Source organism: Sorex araneus, chromosome 4 (genome assembly GCF_027595985.1).
Source record: "Sorex araneus isolate mSorAra2 chromosome 4, mSorAra2.pri, whole genome shotgun sequence".
Taxonomy (NCBI): domain Eukaryota; kingdom Metazoa; phylum Chordata; class Mammalia; order Eulipotyphla; family Soricidae; genus Sorex; species Sorex araneus.
The window spans coordinates 14,142,979-14,163,031 of record NC_073305.1 but is presented as its reverse complement, the minus strand read 5'-3'; the positions used below and the strand labels follow the sequence as shown (position 1 = coordinate 14,163,031).

The following is a 20,053-nucleotide window of genomic DNA, read 5'->3' as shown; positions in this document are numbered from 1 at the left end:
CCTTCCCTTCCCTTCCCTTCCCTTCCCTTCCCTTCCCTTCCCTTCCCTTCCCTTCCCTTCCCTTCCCTTCCCTTCCCTTCCCTTCCCTTCCCTTCCCTTCCCTTCCCTTCCCTTCCCTTCCTCTGTCCCACTGCTCTCTTCCTCTTCCCTTCCCCATTCTGTACCCTCCCCTCCTTTTTCTCTTCTTTTATTCTCACTCTCTCTCTTCTTCTCTCTTCTCTAAGAAAGAAAATGGTAATATGAGTTAATTTTTCTGCTACTGGAGATGTTTTTATCATATTTGGAAAACCCAAAGTGAGATCTTGGAAAGACATCTTTTGCTTTAAATTTTTCAGTTTTTGTGTTTGAGAGAGAGGTTAGCCAGAGCCCTCTTTCATCATCATCATCATCATCATCATCATCATCATCATCATCATCATTCCGCTGATTGTCGAATTTCTCCAGCGGTCTCAGTAACGTCTCCATTTGTCCTAGCCCTGAGATTTTAGAAGCCTTTCTCTACTCGGCCTTCCCAACGATGCCACATTGGAGGCTCTTTCAGGGTCAGGGGAATGAGACCCAGCATTGTTACTGGTTTTGGCATATGAATACACCATGGGGAGTTTGCGAGGCTCTCCCATGTGGGCAGGAAACTCTCGGTAGCTTGCCAGGTTCTCCCAGAGGAAGAACTAGTCTAGGCTTCCGGGAGCTTGGTTTTAGGTCTCTGGATGTTGGCTGTTGGTGGAATTACTTGGCACCGGGGGCAGTCCCTGGGTGTGACCACCTAGTTACTGGGAAATGGGAAATCTGGGCAGAAGAGGCCCAGTCCTGATCTGAGCAGGCTTGGAGGTCTCAGCCCCGGGTCCCACACACCTGGGTTCCTTTGCCGGTACCTTCATGCATGAGGCTCGTCCAAACTTGTGAGCATGGCTGTGGCTAGGCTCTGGAGGTCTTTGGCCGCTGGAGCTCTGCTTGGGGTGGGGAGGGAAACTGAAGCCCACCCACTCCGAGGGGCCCTGGGGAAGACAGCCAGGCATGCGGGCAAGAAACTCTCTCTGTTCCTCTTTTATAGAAAAGGAAAACTAGAGTTGGAGAACTAGAAACCTTCATAGCTCACCTTTCACTTGAAGGGCTTTTGTGTCTGCTTCATAGGATGCTATAATCATCTATCCTCAGCAAATGTTTTGCACCACAAATAGAAAGAAGAGAATATAGTCTATATGGTCCAAAGTAATTTTTGTTAATTGGGATTAAAAGAAAGAAAAACTAAGGCTGGTTTGGAGGATGAGAATGAAACAAAGGTTTTCATGTGGTTTTACAAGTTTTAATGTCTTCTTTATTTTTATTCATTTATTTTCCCCTTCTCCTTACTGCTGCTGTTTTGATGACCGGGGGTGACACACATTTGGTTGTGGTGTGTCACTGGGGATTGCACTTCAGTTATGATATTCACACACTAAGCTGAAGGGCTCACCAGTGGTCACACACGTTAGTTTTGGGGCTCTAACACACCCAGCTGCATAGGTTATACCAAGTTGTGGTATTGACTGGGAGGTCCCAGACAGCTGAGCTGCTGTAATTGTGCTCAGCACATGAGGAAGACCCCAGAGAATAAAACTCCCGGCCTTGTGATTGCAAGGCAGTTGCTTTGCCATTGATCCTTTGCTGGGTTTTTGAATTCCAATACGCTGAATATCCTGGGCCCAGAAAAATCCAGCAGGAAGTTGAGTTTGAGTTGAGTTGTCACTTCCTGTGTGCAGGAAGAGAAACTGCTAGGCGAACATTCGCATATTTCATGGAAAGAAAATAAATATGCATTGCAAATGAGTTAGTCTGTTGACCTGGTATTGTTTGATTAGAAGTAATTTCTCTTTGATTGTTTCATTACCTCTAATCGCTTTGCCTTTGCATCCAGATCCTGGCTCTATTACAAATCATCTGAGAGCCTTGTGGTTGGTTCTGGTGCTTCTTACAAGCGGCGGCAGCCACTCTCTGTGCTCCCCACCGGTTCGTGTTGTTGGCATTCTGCAAAGGCCGAGCAGAATAATAGCTAACCTGCCCTTTCCTTCAGAGGAACCCTACTCCAGTGTTCACCCAGTTTTCAGTATTATGGCAAACGGGAGAGGGTAGAGGGTTTCTCGAACAGAATTTAGCTTTCTGTGCTTTCATTTTCGGGTAGTTGAAATGCAATGACATGATTATAATCCGAGAGGGTCCAACGCCAGACAATGACAGGCAGTTTCAGCTGCTGGTCATTCGCAATCCTGAATATGTTTTAGTCCTAATTTATTATTCTCTTACTGATCCTATTACTAGTGAATGGGAGGAGAGACTCACTCAGGCCTAAATGATGTCTTTGGGCCCCATATAAATCCATATGGCTGCACTTAGAGGCTTTGCAATGGTCAAATAAGTAAAAACCAAGGGGTATGTCATCCCGAGGCATAAGGGCATGCCAGTCTGGAAGAGGTCTGCAAGGCAGCAGCCAGGCCACGGGTGCAATTGTAGGGTCATTTAGTTCCATTAGAACACAGCACTTGATATTCAACTAATATTAGTAGTTGGACTGAATTGGCTTTATATTTTAAATTTCTATCTACTTGGGTTCTATAGTTGCATGAACCTCTAGACACATGTGAGGAAAGTTACTCCTGATTTTATGTAGGGCCATAGAAATGTGTGATATGATATAACAAAAGCAGGTTTTAGGTAATAGAAAAATTGAACCCCTTTTAGGAGGCATCTGTATTGAGTCAACAATAAGCATGGCTGAGACGTTACGTAAACAGATTTTATCCAGAGACTATTCACCTTAGGAAGAACCAAGCTGATAGGGACAGAGATGATTGGGTGTGTTAGAAGGAGAATGAGAAAGGGATGGGATGGGAGCCAATGTGGGGGTCTGAGTAGAGTCATAGAAATTAAAGGTGCAAAGACGTGGGGAGGGGGCTGTTCTCTGGGACCCATCCAGTTTGCTGACCACACCCTCTGCAGAACCCAGGAAAGAGTCACTCCAGCTCCAGGTATGAGCTGGAAAGAATCTTACATTTCCCTATTTACTTTTTTTTTTTTTGCTTTGGGGACCACACCTGGTAGTGCTCAGGGCTTACTCCTGGCTCTGAGCCCAGGGGTCACTCTTAGTGGGGCTTACCGGGACTATATGGGTGGTGGGTTTCAGATATCAAATCCAGTTGACCTTCTGCAAGGCACGCACCTTATCCACTGCACAGAATCTCCAGACTTGGAATGGAGGTACTTTCTTTTGGAGTAAGAGTGGAGAAGAGAGACTGCATTTCCTGTCTGAGGTCATTATCAGGATCAAATGCCATCTGTTAGGTAAACGGGGACCACTGTATGAGCTGCTATTGAGAGAGCTTAATGTAAATCCTTTTTTCTAGTTGAATGATGCTGCATTTTTAACTGAAAGCCCACATGAAGAGTTGTTCTATTTTGTTTTCAGGGTCGAGATCTAGACTGTAAAATTCAGGAATATAAAGAAGCTGGGAAAACCTTTCCTGAAAGTCAAATACTAGAATGGTTTATCCAGCTGTTACTGGGAGTTGACTACATGCATGAAAGGTAGGTGCATTTGTTACTGACGTCAGGAACATTTTTGCCAGTCGATCATGAACTTGAATAGCAGTTCAGTTAGAAAATGATATTGAACAGTGGGAGGTGGTGAATAGAGATGAGGGGAAGCAAGTTCAAAAGGTAGATGACTCTGGTTAAGTATCTACAGCTTTTCCAGGAGGAGACGGATGGATGAGTATTTAGTTTGTATGACTAGCTTTTTTTGTTGCTTTTGGTCTAGAAATCCAGTTGACCTTCAATATAAGACAGAAACTTGTATAAACACATTTTCCTATATTTGATCACATCCTGCAAATCACAACTGATTCTCAGGTACCTTTCGTATGCAGCGAATTTATTATATTTCACAGCAGGCTTAAGCTATAAATATGACAGCTTGCTACTCATGAATCGTGTGGGTTACCTTGGAAAGTGTCAGTACACATTTAACTGTGCTCAATCCCAAGATAAATTGAGTAATTGAGGCAGAAGATATTCCTTGGCCTCAGAGAAACGAGTGTTCTGCCCAAATGTCAGTTTTGACATGAAATATGTGATAAAGAAGGTGAATGTTTCAGAAGTTCAGTGGTCTATAATCTGCATTTACAGTCTCTGCCTCAAGAATGCACTCTAAAACTTTTTATTATTTTTCTACACATTGAGAATAAGAAATTTTAGATATTAAATATCTTATGAACTCATAAAATGATATGAATGCACTTAAGGATGAATGTACATGGACTACATGGACAGAGAGAAGTAGAAACATCGAGACATCCTTGTTAGCCTTACACGGGAGGAAATAGGACATGTGGTAACATGTGGTAATATATGAGCAACAGTGAAAATTTGTACAACCGAACTGTGGGATACTCACTGATGTGAAATAGCTTTAATATGTGCCATCTGATAGCATAAAAAGCAATTGGATTATTCTGTTTGTCATGTATCTTCTGAAACACATGCTTGATAATATGGATATCCCTTGACTTATCAACAACTCATAAATATCTTTGAATGATGTTGCTCTATGCCAAGAGACAAAGATAAAAGGATATCAAAAAATCTTTTAATAAACTACCAAAGCTGATGGGCATAGGACTTCTGTATACATACAGTTATATTGGTATTTTTTGTTAATTGTTTTTAAAAAATATTCCCTGGCATATTTGTGAGCTGTGCAAGAAAAAGTAACACATGTAGAGATGGCAAGCTTGTCATCTCTGTGTGCAAAACTGTATATAAATGACATCCTGTTGATTTAGGAACCCATGTTTTGGTACATTTGGGTCTTCTTAATAATAGCAAAAATAATCCTTCAAAGAAAGGATTAAATTTTCCCCAGAATCCTTCATTTCAAAACACAGAATGAAATGTTTGGATATTTGTGGATCTATATGTATGAAATGTTTTCTGATTCAGATAACATTATTCATAATGCTTCTTATTTTTGCTACTATTGCATCCAGTTATTCTAAAATTTTCAGCATAAATTGATAAATATGGGCCAGGCAAATATGGACCAGGGAGTTTGATCCCTGACACCACATTTGGCTCCCTGAGAGCCACCAGGAGTGATTCCAGAGCACAGAATCAAGAGTCAGCCCTGAGCACCCACAAAGACCCCTGAGAAATATAACTTTTGTATTGAATTCCATTTCTTCATTAAATAGTAATGTTAGAATTGAGTCTTAATCTCAACTATTTATAAACTAATGGAGATCAAGCATCTACCCAAGTAATGGAGTAAACCAAGCACGTTGGGGTCAGAGTCTCCTCTCCCTACTGTATTGTGTCATGGGGAAGAAGCTTGACCACTCTGAGCCTTAATTTCCAGCCTTAATTTCCTCATCTATAAACTAAGGATAATAATGGACTCCCCTTGCTTGCACTAGGGAATAGGCATCATGGCATTATTATCCTATATAAAGTTGTTGTTTGTGGTTATAATTCATTGTGGAAATGAAGACATGGACACTGGAAGGGATTAAGAATGCTGGTGCCTATGACAAATGTTGGCAAGGGTGAAAAGCAACTGGAACCCTCTTAGGTTGCTACTCAGGAATAAATTGGAATGAACGACACTTTGAAAAATGTTTGCTAGTACCTCAAAATCCAACACTTCAATTCCCTGCTGATCATTAATTCTATTCCTGAGAGAAAAAAAATGAGTACTTATATTCAATAAAAGAAAAGGACAAAATGGCTTCTTTGTCATAACCAAACTCTGGAAAATGTCCACTGATAATAGAATAGTAAAATAAATTGTGGCATGGATATACAGTTGAATCCTGCTGTGGAAAAAAGGAACATATACGTGATATTCATGACCTGGGTGGATCTCAAAGGCACTCTATGGGTGAAAGAAACTAGAAAGAGTGGTTAGTACAGATTCCATTAATGTGGAGTGTGAGAACAAAAACTGATCTATGATCAACCAGAATAGGGGTTACCCTCTGAAATGGATTTTCCCAGGAATGGGGAGTAAAGAACCTAGATCACTGGGAATATTTTACTAATCAGCTAAGTAAGTTTGTTTTTTGGCACATGCAAGACAAGCATCTTAATTCCTGTACTATCTCTCAGGCCCCTGGAAATGTTCCAGATCTCAAATCTGTTTAGAGGATGAAGGGTAATATATATTTAGATAGATAGATGTCCCAAATCATTAAGCTTAATTATTTCTGCACTGTAAATTATACTTTCATTTAAAACAAGGGGTAAGAGTCCAAGAAAACTATTTTTTTATTATTAGGATCATTTACTTTATTTAATTTTTCATCTATTTTATTTCTCTGTCATGCCTAAGAATATTATCGTTTTTTAAAAAATTTTATTTTTTAATTAGTGAATCACCATGAAGGTACAGTAACAGATTTACACATTTTCATACTTGTGTTCCCTCATACAATGTTCGAGCACCCCTCCCTCTACCAGTGTCCATTCTCTACCACCAGTGAACCCAGTATCCCTCCCACCTCCCAATCCCATCCCCTCCCTGTGGCAGGGCATTCCCTTTTGATCTCTTTCTCTCCTTTTGGGTGTTGTGGTATGTAATAGGGGTGCTGAGTGGCCATCATGCTCAATCTATAGTCTACTTTCAGCATGCATCTCCCCTCCTGAGCAGGCCCTCCAACCAGAGCTTACTTGATGTTCCCTTCTCTATCTGAATTTCCTAAGAAAAGTATTTTTTTAAGTGCTACAAAGATCAGCAGAGGGATCACATTTCTGTTTGGGAGGACCAATGAGGACTTCTTGGGAAAAGTGACCTTTGACCCAAGGTAGGTGATGAATATGGTGGAAGATTTGTCAGAGCTTTCCACGAAAGAGAGGGCATGGGGACACTGACACAGACCCAGAGCTAAGGAAGTAGGGCCCTCTTTGGGAGACAGAGACATTGTGAGAGAAGGTGGGACAGTGAAAGTTGTAGAGGACTTTATTTTTTAGTATAGACACTGATGAGACTAGAACCTTCTGAGAGGTGGTACAATGTGTCAAAGCCTCATGTTGGTGAAGATGTGGTGAAAAAGGAACTCTCATCCGCTCCTGGTGGGAATGTTGTGTCTGCTCAACCCGGATGGAAAACAGGATGAAGATTTCTCCAAAAAGAAAATGCAACCCAGCAATTCCACTTCTTGGTATCTAGCCCCAAGACACAAAAACATCCATTCATGAAGACATATATGCACACAATTATTCATTGTACCACTTAGCACAATAGCTAGAACATGGAATCAACCCAGATGTCCAGATGAGTGGATAATGAACCTGGGCTCTGTATGCACAAAGGAATACAATTGCAGCTGCAAGGAATGATGGAATCATGCAAGTCACTGTAACTTGGCAAAAACTAGAAGATATGATCCTAAGTGTGTCAGAATAAGGACAAATGCTGGATGATCTCACTTGTCTCTGGTATAGAGGATAACAGGACAAGGGATTACAAGGTATCAAAGAGGGATTACCTAGATTTCCTTGTACCCTAGATTATAGAAATGATAAGAATAGGGAAGGAGGGGCTGGAGAGATAGCACAGTGGGTAGGGCGTTTGCCTTGCACACAGCTGACATGGGTTCAATTCCCAGCATCCCATATGGTCCCCTGAGCACCACCAGGAGAAATTCCTGAGTGCAGAGCCAGGAGTTACCCTTGTGCATCGCCGGTTGTGACCAAAAAAACAAAAAAAAAATATAGGGAAGGAAAGAAATAGGCAGAAGGAAGTAAGAAGAGATGGGAGGTAACAGAGGCAGGGGCCAGTAGCTTCCAGCCCATTACTGGTGTTGAGGTGAAGTACTTAGGACTAAGCAACAGAGCTGTGGGACTAATAAGGGTTCTAGGTGGCAGTCAGTTCAGGCCTATGTCTGGCCTGTTCTCTCTCCCATGGACAAGCACCAGCTCCCAAGAGCTCAGGGTCACTGGCAAACGGGCGGATGCTCTGCAGTAAAGCTGCTCTGTCCGCCTGAAGAGATCACAGCTCATCCAGCAATTCTTTCACAGAAACAAGTGCTTGGGAGCTTGTTTTGTGTCAGGGTTTCATTTTAGCACCAAGGGCAAACCGAGTGAAGAAGACATTGCCACTATTAGTGAGTTCTCTGCTGCCTGTTTCTGCTGAGGAGTCCAGAGAAGATGATGTCTCAAAGATGAGGCAATGCATTCTGCCACCAAGGAAGAAAGGAGACAGGGATTCTGGCTTTGAGCAAGACTCCGAAGTCCCTCAAACAAAAGCTACAGGGAGTTGACATAACCCGCTGTTCCTGCCTCCGCTCCAATAAACACCTTTAAAAATAATTTATCTCTGTCTTGTGCACAAGAAATTCAGGCTCCTGGGAAGGAATGAAGCTTAGTACTCCATTCTCAAGTTAGCCTCGAGTGAACTGTGAATATTCTCAGCTTTGAGCATCACTATTTATAACTGTTTATTGCTGTATGCTATAGGTTTAGAACATCACAAATGTATAAATAAGCCAAATTAAAGTAAGTACAGGAAAGTGCCAGCGGAGTCGAGAGCATTTTCATCTCTTCGGTAACCATGTTCTTAGTTTTACAGTTTGTTTATTTGGGGGAGTGGGGTCCACATCTGGTGGTACTGTGCTTGGGGATCATGTGTGGTGCCAGGGATTTTGACTGGGGTCAGCTGTATGGGAGACAAGTGCGTTTAGCCCCTGTTAACTACCTCTCTGACCCCTTGGCTTTCCATTTTAACTATGTTCTTAATTCTTCACTGCTGATGCTGCACTAACTGAGTCAGGACTCTGCAGAGAAAGTGAGTGAATAGGAGATAGAGCTAGAGATAAAGATAGAGAAATTAGACAGACATAAAAATGGGGAGGAAAAAAGAGCCAGAAATAAGGAGATCAACAGGAAAAAGAGAGAGAGATAGTGACCAAGGTTACAGTGAAGTTTTGTCTGGCAAACTGGTTTGTATGATTCTGGAGGCAGAGAACTCCCATGACCTGTCCACTGCCAGATTGAAACACAGGAAAGTTGGTGGTATAATTCAATCTAATTCAACCCAAGGGTGAGATCATGAGAACCAGGGAGGTGAATGGTGTAAGTTGCTCAGTGCAAGGGCAGGGCAGATGAGAGGAAACCTCCCAGCTCTCCCCAGGAGTCAGGAAAAGAGGAATCTTTCCTTAAATGTGTGGTTTAATTCAGACTCTGAGGAGACATAGGGTCAATTCAACTGGTGAGAATTTTTTTTTTAATCATGAATGGATGTTGGATCATATTAAAAGCTTTCTCTGAATTGATTGAAATGATCATCTGATTTTTATCTTTCCTTTTATTCGATGTGTTTTATTATGTTAATTGATTTGTGTATGTTGAACCATCCTTGCAACTCTGAGATGAATTCCACTTAATCATGATGCTTGGTCTTTTTGATATGCTAATGAATTTTGATTTGCTAAGGCTTTTGTTGAGGATTTTTGTGTTGATGTTCAACAGGGAAATTTCTTTCTTACTAGGATCTCTATCTGCTTTGGGTATTGGTGTCATGTTGGCTTCACAGAAGCATTAAGAAGGAGTCCTGATACTTCAATTTTTTGGAAGATATTTTAAGTATTAAAGGCATTAAATGTTCTTTGAAGTTCTGATAGGCCATTGAAACCATCTGGACCAGGGCTTTTGTTCTTGGGAGATTTCTGATTACTGTTCCAGTTTTCTTGCTTGTGATTGGCCAGTTCAGGTTTTCTATTTCCTCCACACTCCGTTTTGGCAGATTAGGTGATTCTAAACTTCTGTCCTTTTCTTCTAGGTTCTCCAGCATACCAGGGTAAAGTTGTTCATAGTAATTTCTCCTGATATCGTGGATTTTATCTACCCTTTAAAACATTACAGGGGGCTGGAGCGATAGTACAGCGGGTGGGGCATTTGCCTTGCACATGGCCAACCTGGGTTCGATTCCCAGCATCCCACATGGTCCCCCGAGCACCACCAGGAGTAATTCCTGAGTGAAGAGCCAGGGGTAACCCCTGTGCATAGCTGGATATGACCAAAAAGAAAAAAAATTACAAAGATTTTAACTTCAGTTATGTTCCTCCCTTTCTTTAGATTGTGTTTACTCAGGGTTTCAGCTCTGTTTTCCCTAACATGCCCCTTTCCGTGCTCGCCATCACCTTTACCATCAGCTTGGGAGCCTCCACTGGTGTAGATTTCCTCATGTCCACCTGCCCCTCAGTTTACCTCTCCTGGCGCAGACTACCTCTCCTGGACAATCCCATTCTCCCTCAAATGAATCCTTAAGTTGTATGAATGGTAAATATTCCTGTTTTGGGCTTTTTATTTGTTTGTTTGTTTTAATTGGTTTGCTTGAAGATGTATGTTTTACTTGTTCTTTCACAATTGTTTTTATTTTAGCTTAAGTGTTATGTTTAATTTGTATATTATCAGGTGCAAAATTCTAAGTTGAAAATGTTTTGTTTTACAAGTTGGCCCTCTGTCTTCTCAGTTGTTTATTAATGCTGAAAAGCCACCTTCTATCTGATGACCTGATTGCCACTCTTAGTAAGTTAATTTCCTTTCATCTAATTTTCACTGTGTTCTCTGTCCTTGTTATTTATTTTCCAGGATAGAAGGTTTGTCGACTTGTGGGTTTCTTTAACTCCCGCTCTTCAAAAATTTTAACATGAGATTTGTTTTACAGATGAACAGGTGCTATTGCATGTTGGTCTAAAGGCTGAAACTTTTTCTATTATTCTATCTTTGGATTTGGCCTCTTCTTGATTTTCTTTGTCAAGACAACCTGTGAGATAAATGTTGCATGTTCATGTTCTAGCCTCTACTCTGTGAACTCTTTGTAGTGACCCATTTGCTCATTTTAGACCACATTTCAGATGTATCTGATACTTTTTCACATGTGTGTGTGTTCAGTTTGAATTTTTAAAGTAATTACCACTCCAGTTTCTAAATCTTCTTTTCTGCTGCCTAATCTTCTTTGAAATATATAAACTGAATTCTTAATTAAAAAATATTTGTTTCAATTTTTAGAATTTTCATTGGACCCTTTTAAAATTGGATGTTGACCCAAGAATAGTAGAAATAAGTACCAGGAGGTTGACTCCATGGCTTGGAAGCTGGCCTCACATTCTGGGGAGAGGGCAGCTCAGATAGAGAAGGGAACACCAAGTAAAATGGGTTGGAGGCCACTTGGGGGAAGGGTGATGCATGCTGAATGTAGACTAGAGACTGAACACAATGGCCACTCAACACCATTATTGCAAACCACAACACCTAATTAGAGAGAGAGAATAAAAAGGAATACCCTGCCATAGTGGCAGGGTGGGGTGGGGGGAGATGGGATTGGGGGTGTGGGAGGGATGCTGGGTTTATTTGTGGTGGAGAATGGGCACTGGTGAAGGGATGGGTTCTCGAACTTTGTATGAGGGAAACATGAGCACGAAAATGTATAAATCTGTAACTGTACCTTCACAGTGATTCACTAATTAAAAAATAAATAAATAAATAAATAAAAATAAAATTGGATGTTGAATCTAATCTCCTGGTGCAATTCTCCACGGTGTCATTAATTTTCTTGAATATATTGATCATAGTTCATTTTAAATATTTGTTAAATACGCCTGCTCTTTGGGCTGGAGTGGTAGCACAGCAAGTAGGGCATTTGCTTTGCATGTGGCCGACCCAGGTTCTATTCCTCTGTCCCTCCCAGAGAGCCGAGTATCTCGCTTGCACAGCAGAGTCTGGCAAGCTCCCCGTGGCATATTTGATATGCCAAAAACAGTAACAACAAGTCTCACATTAGAGGCGTTACTGGTGTCCGCTCAAGCAAATCGATGAGCAACGGGATGACAGTGATACAGTGATACACCTGCTCTTCAAGCCTGTGTTCTTCCTTTTTTTTAAAAAAAATTTATTAGAGAATCACTGTGATGTACAGTTACAGACTTATGAACTTTTCTGTTTGCATTTCACTCATACAGTGATTGTTTACCCATCCCTCCACCAGTGCCCATTCTCCTCCACCAATGATCCCAGTATCCCTCTCGCCACCCCCACCCCATGTTCTCCCTTGAACACCTTCCTGTTGCTTGTCTCTGTTCCTCTGCTTGTTTATTTCTACCCTGGAGACGTTTGTGTTTTCTTTCAAGCTTCTCTTTCTTCTCTTTCTCCCCCCCCTCACTGTCATCCCGTTGCTCATCGATTTGTTCGAGCGGGCACCAATAACGTCTCTCATTGAGAGACTTATTGTTACTGTTTTTGGCATATCCAATACGCACGGGGAGCTTGCCAGGCTCAGCCTCGCGGGCTCCATACTCTCGGTAGCTTGCCGGGCTCTCCGGGGGGCGGAGGAATCGAACTCGGGTCGGCTGCATGAAAGGCGAAAGCCCAGCCACTGTGCTATCGCTCCAGCCCTCCCCCCCACTCACATTTTTCTAAATAAATTTCAATAAAAACTATCTTGCTTCACCAAGATGTTTGACTTTTTCCCTTTTTATCTTATTTCTATGGGGAATATGCCCCTTAAGTCCTGACTTCTTCACTGTGCTGAACTTTAACGGTTCTCTTCCAAGCCCAGTGAAACTGCATCAAGCTTCATTCAGGCCAGAGCACTCTGCATAGGCCACAGGCCTTGAGCATGAAGCGTGGTGTACACTGCTAGAAGCTCATCTCTTCTCTAGAGTGCTGGTTGCCTTCCTTCGCTTTCATCAGCTGATCTCTTCAGAGATATGACTGTTTAAAGGATGAGATCAGAGGTGACAAAAGGACAGTGGCAGAAAGTCATAAACACTAGTGATGATGGTGCTTAGTAACTTTGTATGTCACCACTACTTGTATCACTTGTATCACTTATCATCCCGTTGATCTTCGATTTGCTCGAGCAGGTGCCAGTAATGTTTCCATTTGTCCTTGTCTCGTGCCAATGCAGCCCAATGATATCTTCTTGCTCCAGGAACAGGAAGAGCCTCAAATCGTTCATTCAGGGATTTGATGAAGAAATCTGATCATCTAGTTGTTGGGCGGCTGCAAGATCTTCTGATGTCCCGTGGAATCCAGTCAGTAACAGCTCTAGTCCAGTGGTCGACTCTGAATCGCATTACATGACCGGCCCATCTGATTTTTGATGCCTTGGCAAACGAGACAGCGTCCCTGATTCTTGACCATCGATGGAGGTCAGAACTCCGGATTCCTTCTCTCACTTGAGTGAGACATGATACTCCTAGCATAGCTCTTTCGATTCCTCTTTGGGATACCCTAATAGCATTCTCATCCTGTTTGTATAGGGCCCAGGTCTCTGAGGCATATGTTAGTGCAGGAAGAATGGTGGAATCGAAAAGATGTGCCCAGACTCAGAGGTTCTTCGTTCTCTTAACCACTTCTTCGACGCTCTTGAAGGCATCCCACGCTGCTCTCTTCCTCCTGCACAGTTCTGGCACCAAGTCGTTCTTCATGTTGATTTCTCAGGTACACATAGCTGCTGCATTCGGAGATGTTCGTTCCATTGGGAGAAAATGGAGCTTCAGGGACCAGTTTGCTTTTCATAAACATCGTCTTGTTGAGATTCAGCTGTAATCCAACCTTTCCACACTGGTGGTCGAAGTTGGCCAGCATTTGTGCCGCTTGGCTAATGTTTGGTGTTATGAGAACGATGTCATCAGCAAAGTGGAGGTGGTGTAATTGCTGACCATCTATCTTCACTCCCATTCCTTCCCATTCCAGTCATCGCATGATGTTCTCGAGGGCGGCACTGAAGAGTTTCAGTGAAATGGTATCACCTTGCCGCACCCCTCTCTTTACATCAATGACCACTTCCTTGTAGAATGGTGAGATCCTGGTGGTGAATCCACAATACAGCTCGCAGAGGATTTTGATATACTGAATTTGAATGCCCTGTTTGGCCAGAGCCTTGATGACCGCCTCAGTCTCAACAGAATCGAAGGCCTTCTTTAAGTCGATGAACGTTAGACAGAGCGGCATCTTGAACTCTTGTGAAACTTCAATAAGTTGGTCACTGTGTGGATATGGTCTATCGTGCTGAATCCCCTTCGGAACCCGGCTTGCTCTCATGGTTGTCCTTCGTCTAGTGTTCTGTCTATTCTATTCAGGATGACATGAGTGAACAACTTGTAGACGACAGACAACAGGCAGATTGGGCGATAGTTGCCGATGTCGTGGATGTCTCTCTTGTTGTATAACAGAACGGTCCTACTGGTTTTCCACTGAGACTGAACCTTGCATTCAGACAGGTAGCGTGTGAAGAGTCAAGCCAGTGTCTTGATGAGTACTGGCGGTATATTCTTCAGGTGTTCGGGTCTGACCTTGTCCGGACCAGGTGCTGTTCGCGTCTTTACCAACGAAATGGCGTGTTGGATTTCAGAAGGGAGAACGTTGGGAAGGACATATCCATCCTGCAGAATTTGGTATGTGGGCAGGTGGACATGGCTGTCAAAGAGATCCGAGTAGAAGTCGTGAATAATCCTCTCCATTGCCTTTCTGGAAGATGTGATAGATCCATCAGGACGTCAGAGGGCAGTCATCTTGGTCTTGTAGTTGGCGAAAGACAGGCGAGCGTTGCGAATACTTTTCCCGGCTTCTGCTGCACTGGCCAACACTGCTGCTCTTCTCTCTTCGAGGTCTTCCTTTATCGCATCTCTGCACAGCTTTGTGAACTTGGACGTTAGCTTGTGGTTGCCTGAGGCTCTCGCCAAACCTCATTGATGAATGAGCTCGAGAGTTTCTGAAGACAGGCGTCTGTTTGTGGCTTTCTCACTCTCGGCATTCTTCACACAGTCATGGAGGTGCTGAACCAGTCAATCGTATTCCTCATCGATGTTGTCAAGGATGGCATCTTCCCACGTTGCTGCAATAGTGCCAAGGAGCTCCCAGTTGGTGGTCATTCTGGGAGTTGCCTTCTTAGACTTAAATTTTGCAGACTTTTCTCCCCTCTCTGTGAAGTAGAATTTTGCACGAAGGAGAGAGTGGTCCGATCCCATTTGGAATTTTGGAACAACAGTGACATCAGTCAGGCAAAACCTTCGATTGAATATGATTGAATATGATGTAGTCAATTTCATTGTGGAACTGTCCACCGGGAGACTCCCATGTCCAGTGTTTAGATTCGGCCTTCTGGAACTGTGAGTTATCATGGATGGTCTTGGTCAACATAATGAATTCAGACAGTCTCTCACCCTGATCGTTCCATTCTAGGCCGTGTGTCCCAATGTGGAGTTCTTCGGGTGACCTTCTTGGACCTATCTTGGCATTAAAATCACCAACAATGATCTTGTAGAAGGTGTGGTCTTCTTTATAGAACTTCTCCAGTTCCATATAGAACCTCTCAATTTCTTCTTCATCGTAGTTGGAAGTTGGTGTGTAGACGACGAAGATAGAAACTACAGGCAGTGAGCCACATCTATTCAAGCGTAATTGAGACTATTCCGCCCACACGGCAGAGCCCAGCAAGCTACCCATGGCGTATTCGATATGCCAACAACAGTAACAGCAATTGACCTCATTTACCTGTCACCGAAACAGCCCACAATACAGCAGCGTTAAGAAAGATGAGCAAGGAGAGGCTGAAAAAAATCTCGGGGACGAACTAAACTGCCAAAACAAAGAAAGACTAACATGATTGTCTGTACTTTCAACACACGTACGCTGGCATCAGAAGCATCCATGGAGGACCTGATGGTGCAAACACAGAAGATCAAGTACGACATTTTGGGTCTGACGGAAACAAGGAGACATTAATCACATCATGCCATTTTCGACACTGGAGAAGAATTGTTCCTCGGAACATGCGACAACAGAGGCGTTGGTGGCGTTGGTGTCCTTGTCAACACAAACTTAGCCATGAGCATCAATTCATTCGAATGCCTAACAACCCAAATTGGATGATTACACTTGAATAGATGTCACCACTACAAACCTAGATATTATTACAACCATATTGTCTAAACTACAATAACACAATTTTAAGTTAACATTGTACAGCATTCTCCAGGAGGTGGGAGATACTATTCTTTATAAGTGTACTCTGTGTTAGTTGGAAACTTGAAATCCTACTTTTTTTTTTCTTTTTGGGTCACACCTGGCGATGCACAGGGCTATACAACTGGCTCATTCACTCAGTAATTACTCCTGACAGTGCTCAGGGGACCATATGGGATGCTGGGAATTGAACCCGGGTTGGCCACGTGCAAGGCAAACGCCCTACCTGCTGTGCTATTGCTCCAGCCCCTGAGATCCTACTCTTGATTTTATCATATTAATAAATATATTTCTCCACTAGAAATCCTACATTTTCCCCCCTCAAATTTGTGCTATCTTTATTTTTGTTGGAGAGAGAACTCTCCTATTTATGCCTCACATGTCTATTCCTTTCTTTATGAGTTTAATCACTTAAAATATGGTTTATGGTTTGTATCCTATTAAGAGTCTCTGAAGCTCTCAGAGTTCTAATGTATAGTGTGCTCTTTGCTAACTCTTAGTTTGATTTGCTTCTGCCAGGTGCCCCAAGGAGGGTATTAGCAGCAGAAGACCAATTTTTATGTTAATTTCTTGGATTGTGATTCTGGAGGTCATGCAGCTACTGCATATTAGAATCCCAAATGTGAGTGAATAAAGAGATAACGGTTGCAAAAGAAGGAGTTGAGTTTTGTTTTGTTTTCTCCACCTAGTTCAGACTATACAGATAAACTCCTGTCATTTTCTTTCCCAGTGAATATCTGTTTCTTAGACCAGCCTTTTACTGAAGGTGTGGATTCTCTAAGGATCCCAGCTTTATGACTGTATGAGTTCCTGCTCTCCCCTTCACACAGGGGCTCAGGGTAGTTCTGAGAGGTTTTTATAGTCAGCCCATATTGGAGGACAGTTTTGCCCAGACAAGTTGCTCACCGGATAGGACACACGTGGGGTGAAGGATGACAGGCATGCAGAGAAACCACTCTGGGAGACAGCTGATGGCCGCTCACTTTATTGTCACATACACACACATATGTATATATATGTGTATATATATATATATATATACATATATATATATATATTTTCTTTTTGGGTCACACCTGGCGATGCACAGGGGTTACTCCTGGCTCTGCACTCAGGATTACCCTTGACGGTGCTCAGGGAACCATATAGGATGCTGGGAATCAAACCCCAGTCTGCCGCGTGCAAGGCAAAAGTCCTACCCGATGTGCTATAGCTCAAGCCCCTACTCACATATTTTATAGAGGGTCTCGGCTTAAGAGGGTGGTCCAATCACATAAAGTTTAGCATTACTGACCTATCACCTTTCCAACTCTGCTTTGCCCCGCCCAATTCCAGTTAGGACTAGCTGCTGCAGCTATGAATGACTTGCTAAGTAGGTGATAATTCTTGGGGGGTTGGGTGAGACTCAAGGTCATATACCTGGTGCTTGTCAAATGTACCCAGACACTCCCTACTGGGTCACTATGGCTATGCAGGGACAGGTCTTATCTGCTATCCAGGGACAGATCTTATCTGCTCTGGTGCCCATTGCCATGCTCCACCAGCCCCCGAGTCAGAGACCAGACACCTCTCCCCGCAGTGGACAAATCAGCCCCTACCACCCACACTCATGTTCAGTTTCTTCCTTTTTGTTTTGTTTAGGGGTCACACCCGGTGGTTTCCCCTGGGGCTACTCCCAACTCAGTGCTCAGGGCTATTCCCAGTGGTGTTTGGGGGATCATGCAAAGCTGGGGGATATAACCCAGAGTTCCTGCAGGCAGATCATGATCGGTCTCATTTTCTTTTCTTTTCTTTTTCTTTTTTTCTTTTTTTTTTTTTGCTTTTTGGGTCACACCCAGCGATGATGCACAGGGGTTACTCCTGGCTCTGCACTCAGGAATTACCCCTGGTGGTGCTCAGGGGACCATATGGGATGCTGGGATTCGAACCTGGGTTGGCCATGTGCAAGGCAAACGCCCAACCCGCTGTGCTATTGCTCCAGCCCTGATCTTTCTCATTTTCTTGTGGACTCACTTGTGCCTGCATGAAGGTTTTTGCTGCTTTATGAGGTGTTGCTTCTTTGTGAGGTGTTGCTTCTGTGAGAGTTTTCAAGCTGCCTAGTGCTCCCTATAGTTTGAAGTAAAGACCTTAACTGACATGATTTGCAGTGCTCTAGGGGACAGTAAATTGTAATCAATGATATCTATTATTATCAAATGACATTATCAATATCAATTTATAGTTATATAGTCTCTGGATGTTGACCATTGATGGGATTATTACACCAAGTGGCCGCAAAACATTTTATAGCCTAGTTCTCCCTCTCAGAGAACCTAGCAAGCTACAGAGAGTTTCCTGCCCACATGGAGAGCCTGGCAAACTCCCCAGGGCGTATTCATATGCCAAACCAGTAACAATGATGGGTCTCATTCCCCTGACCCTGAAAGAGCCTGCAATTTGGCACCATTGGGAAGGACGAGTAAAGCGAGGATTCTAAAATCTCAGGGCTAAAAGACTATCCACAGAATGGGAAAGGATATTTACACAATACCCATCAGATAAGGGGTTGATATCAATGGTATATAAAGCACTGGTTGAACTCTACAAGAAGAAAACATCCAACCCCATCAAAAAATGGGGCGAAGAAATGAACAGAAACTTTACCAAGGAAGAAATACGAATGGCCAAAAGGCACATGAAAAAGTGTTCTGCATCACTAATCATCAGAGAGATGCAGATCAAAACAACTTTGAGATACCACCTCACACCACAGAGACTAGCACACATCCAAAAGAACAAAAGCAACCGCTGTTGGAGAGGATGTGGGGAGAAAGGGACCCTTCTTCACTGCTGGTGGGAATGCCGACTGGTTCAGCCCTTCTGGAAAACAATTTGGATGACTCTCAAAAAATTAGATATTGAATTCCCATTTGACCCAGCAATACCACTGCTGGGAATATATCCCAGAGAGGCAAAAAAGTACAATCGAAACAACATCTGCACATGTATGTTCATCGAAGCACTGTTTACAATAGCCAGAATCTGGAAAAAACCCGAATGCCCCAGAACGGATGACTGGTTGAGGAAACTTTGGTACATCTATACAATGGAATACTATGCAGCTGTTAGAAAAAAGGAGGTCAAGAATTTTGTAGTCAAGTGGATGGGCATGAAAAGTTTCATGCTGAGTGAAATGAGTCAGAAAGAGAGAGACAGACAGAAAGATTGCACTCATCTATGGTATATAGAATAACAGAGTGGGAGACTAACACCCAAGAACTGTAGAAATAAGTACCAGGAGGTTGACTCCATAGCTTCGAGGCTGGCCTCACGTTCCGGGGAAAGGTCAACTCAGAGAAGCGATCACCAACTACATTGTAGTCGAAGGCCATGTGGGGGAAGGGAGTTGCGGGCTGAATGAGGGCTAGAGACTGAGCACAGCGGCCACTCAACACCTTTATTGCAAACCACAACAGCTAATTAGAGAGAGAAAACAGAAGGGAATGCCTTGCCACAGTGGCAGGGTGGGGTGGGGGGGGAGATGGGATTGGGGAGGGTGGGAGGGACACTGGGTTTACGGGTGGTGGAGAATGGGCACTGGTGAAGGGATGGGTTCCAAACTTTGTATGAGGGAAGTATAAGCACAAAAGTGTATAAATCTGTAACTGTACCCTCACGGTGATTCTCTAATTAAAAATAAATTAATTAAAAAAAAATAAAATAAAATCTCAGGGCTAGGATGAATGGAGACATTACTGAGACTGCTCAAGAAAATCAACAATCAACGGGATGATGATGATGATGATGATGATCAATATCAATATTTTACTTCAATAAATATATGAAATATGAACATTTGGGCTACATGTTTTATGTATTATTTACATAATGATATGTGCATGGTAATATATTTATTTATGTCTTTAATAATGATATTTATATGATAATATAATAGGTTACATATCAGAGATTATGAAGCTTTATGGGAACAGATCTAAAACAACTGTGCTTAACACTGTGTAGATCATATCAAACCACAGTCAGATCTGTCTTATTGAAGTAGTTTAAACTACACCAT

The 20,053-nt window shown here is 42.8% G+C and overlaps 1 protein-coding gene across 1 annotated transcript in view; it reads left to right on the top strand.

Moving 5' to 3' along the window:
• NEK11 (NIMA related kinase 11) overlaps nucleotides 1–20,053 on the top strand; it is a 223,321-nt gene that overhangs the window by 64,741 nt on the left and 138,527 nt on the right. Inside the window, exon 4 of the mRNA XM_055136136.1 lies at nucleotides 3,440–3,558. Coding sequence (XP_054992111.1) covers nucleotides 3,440–3,558 — 119 coding nt within the window. The remainder of the gene's footprint in view (nucleotides 1–3,439; nucleotides 3,559–20,053) is intronic.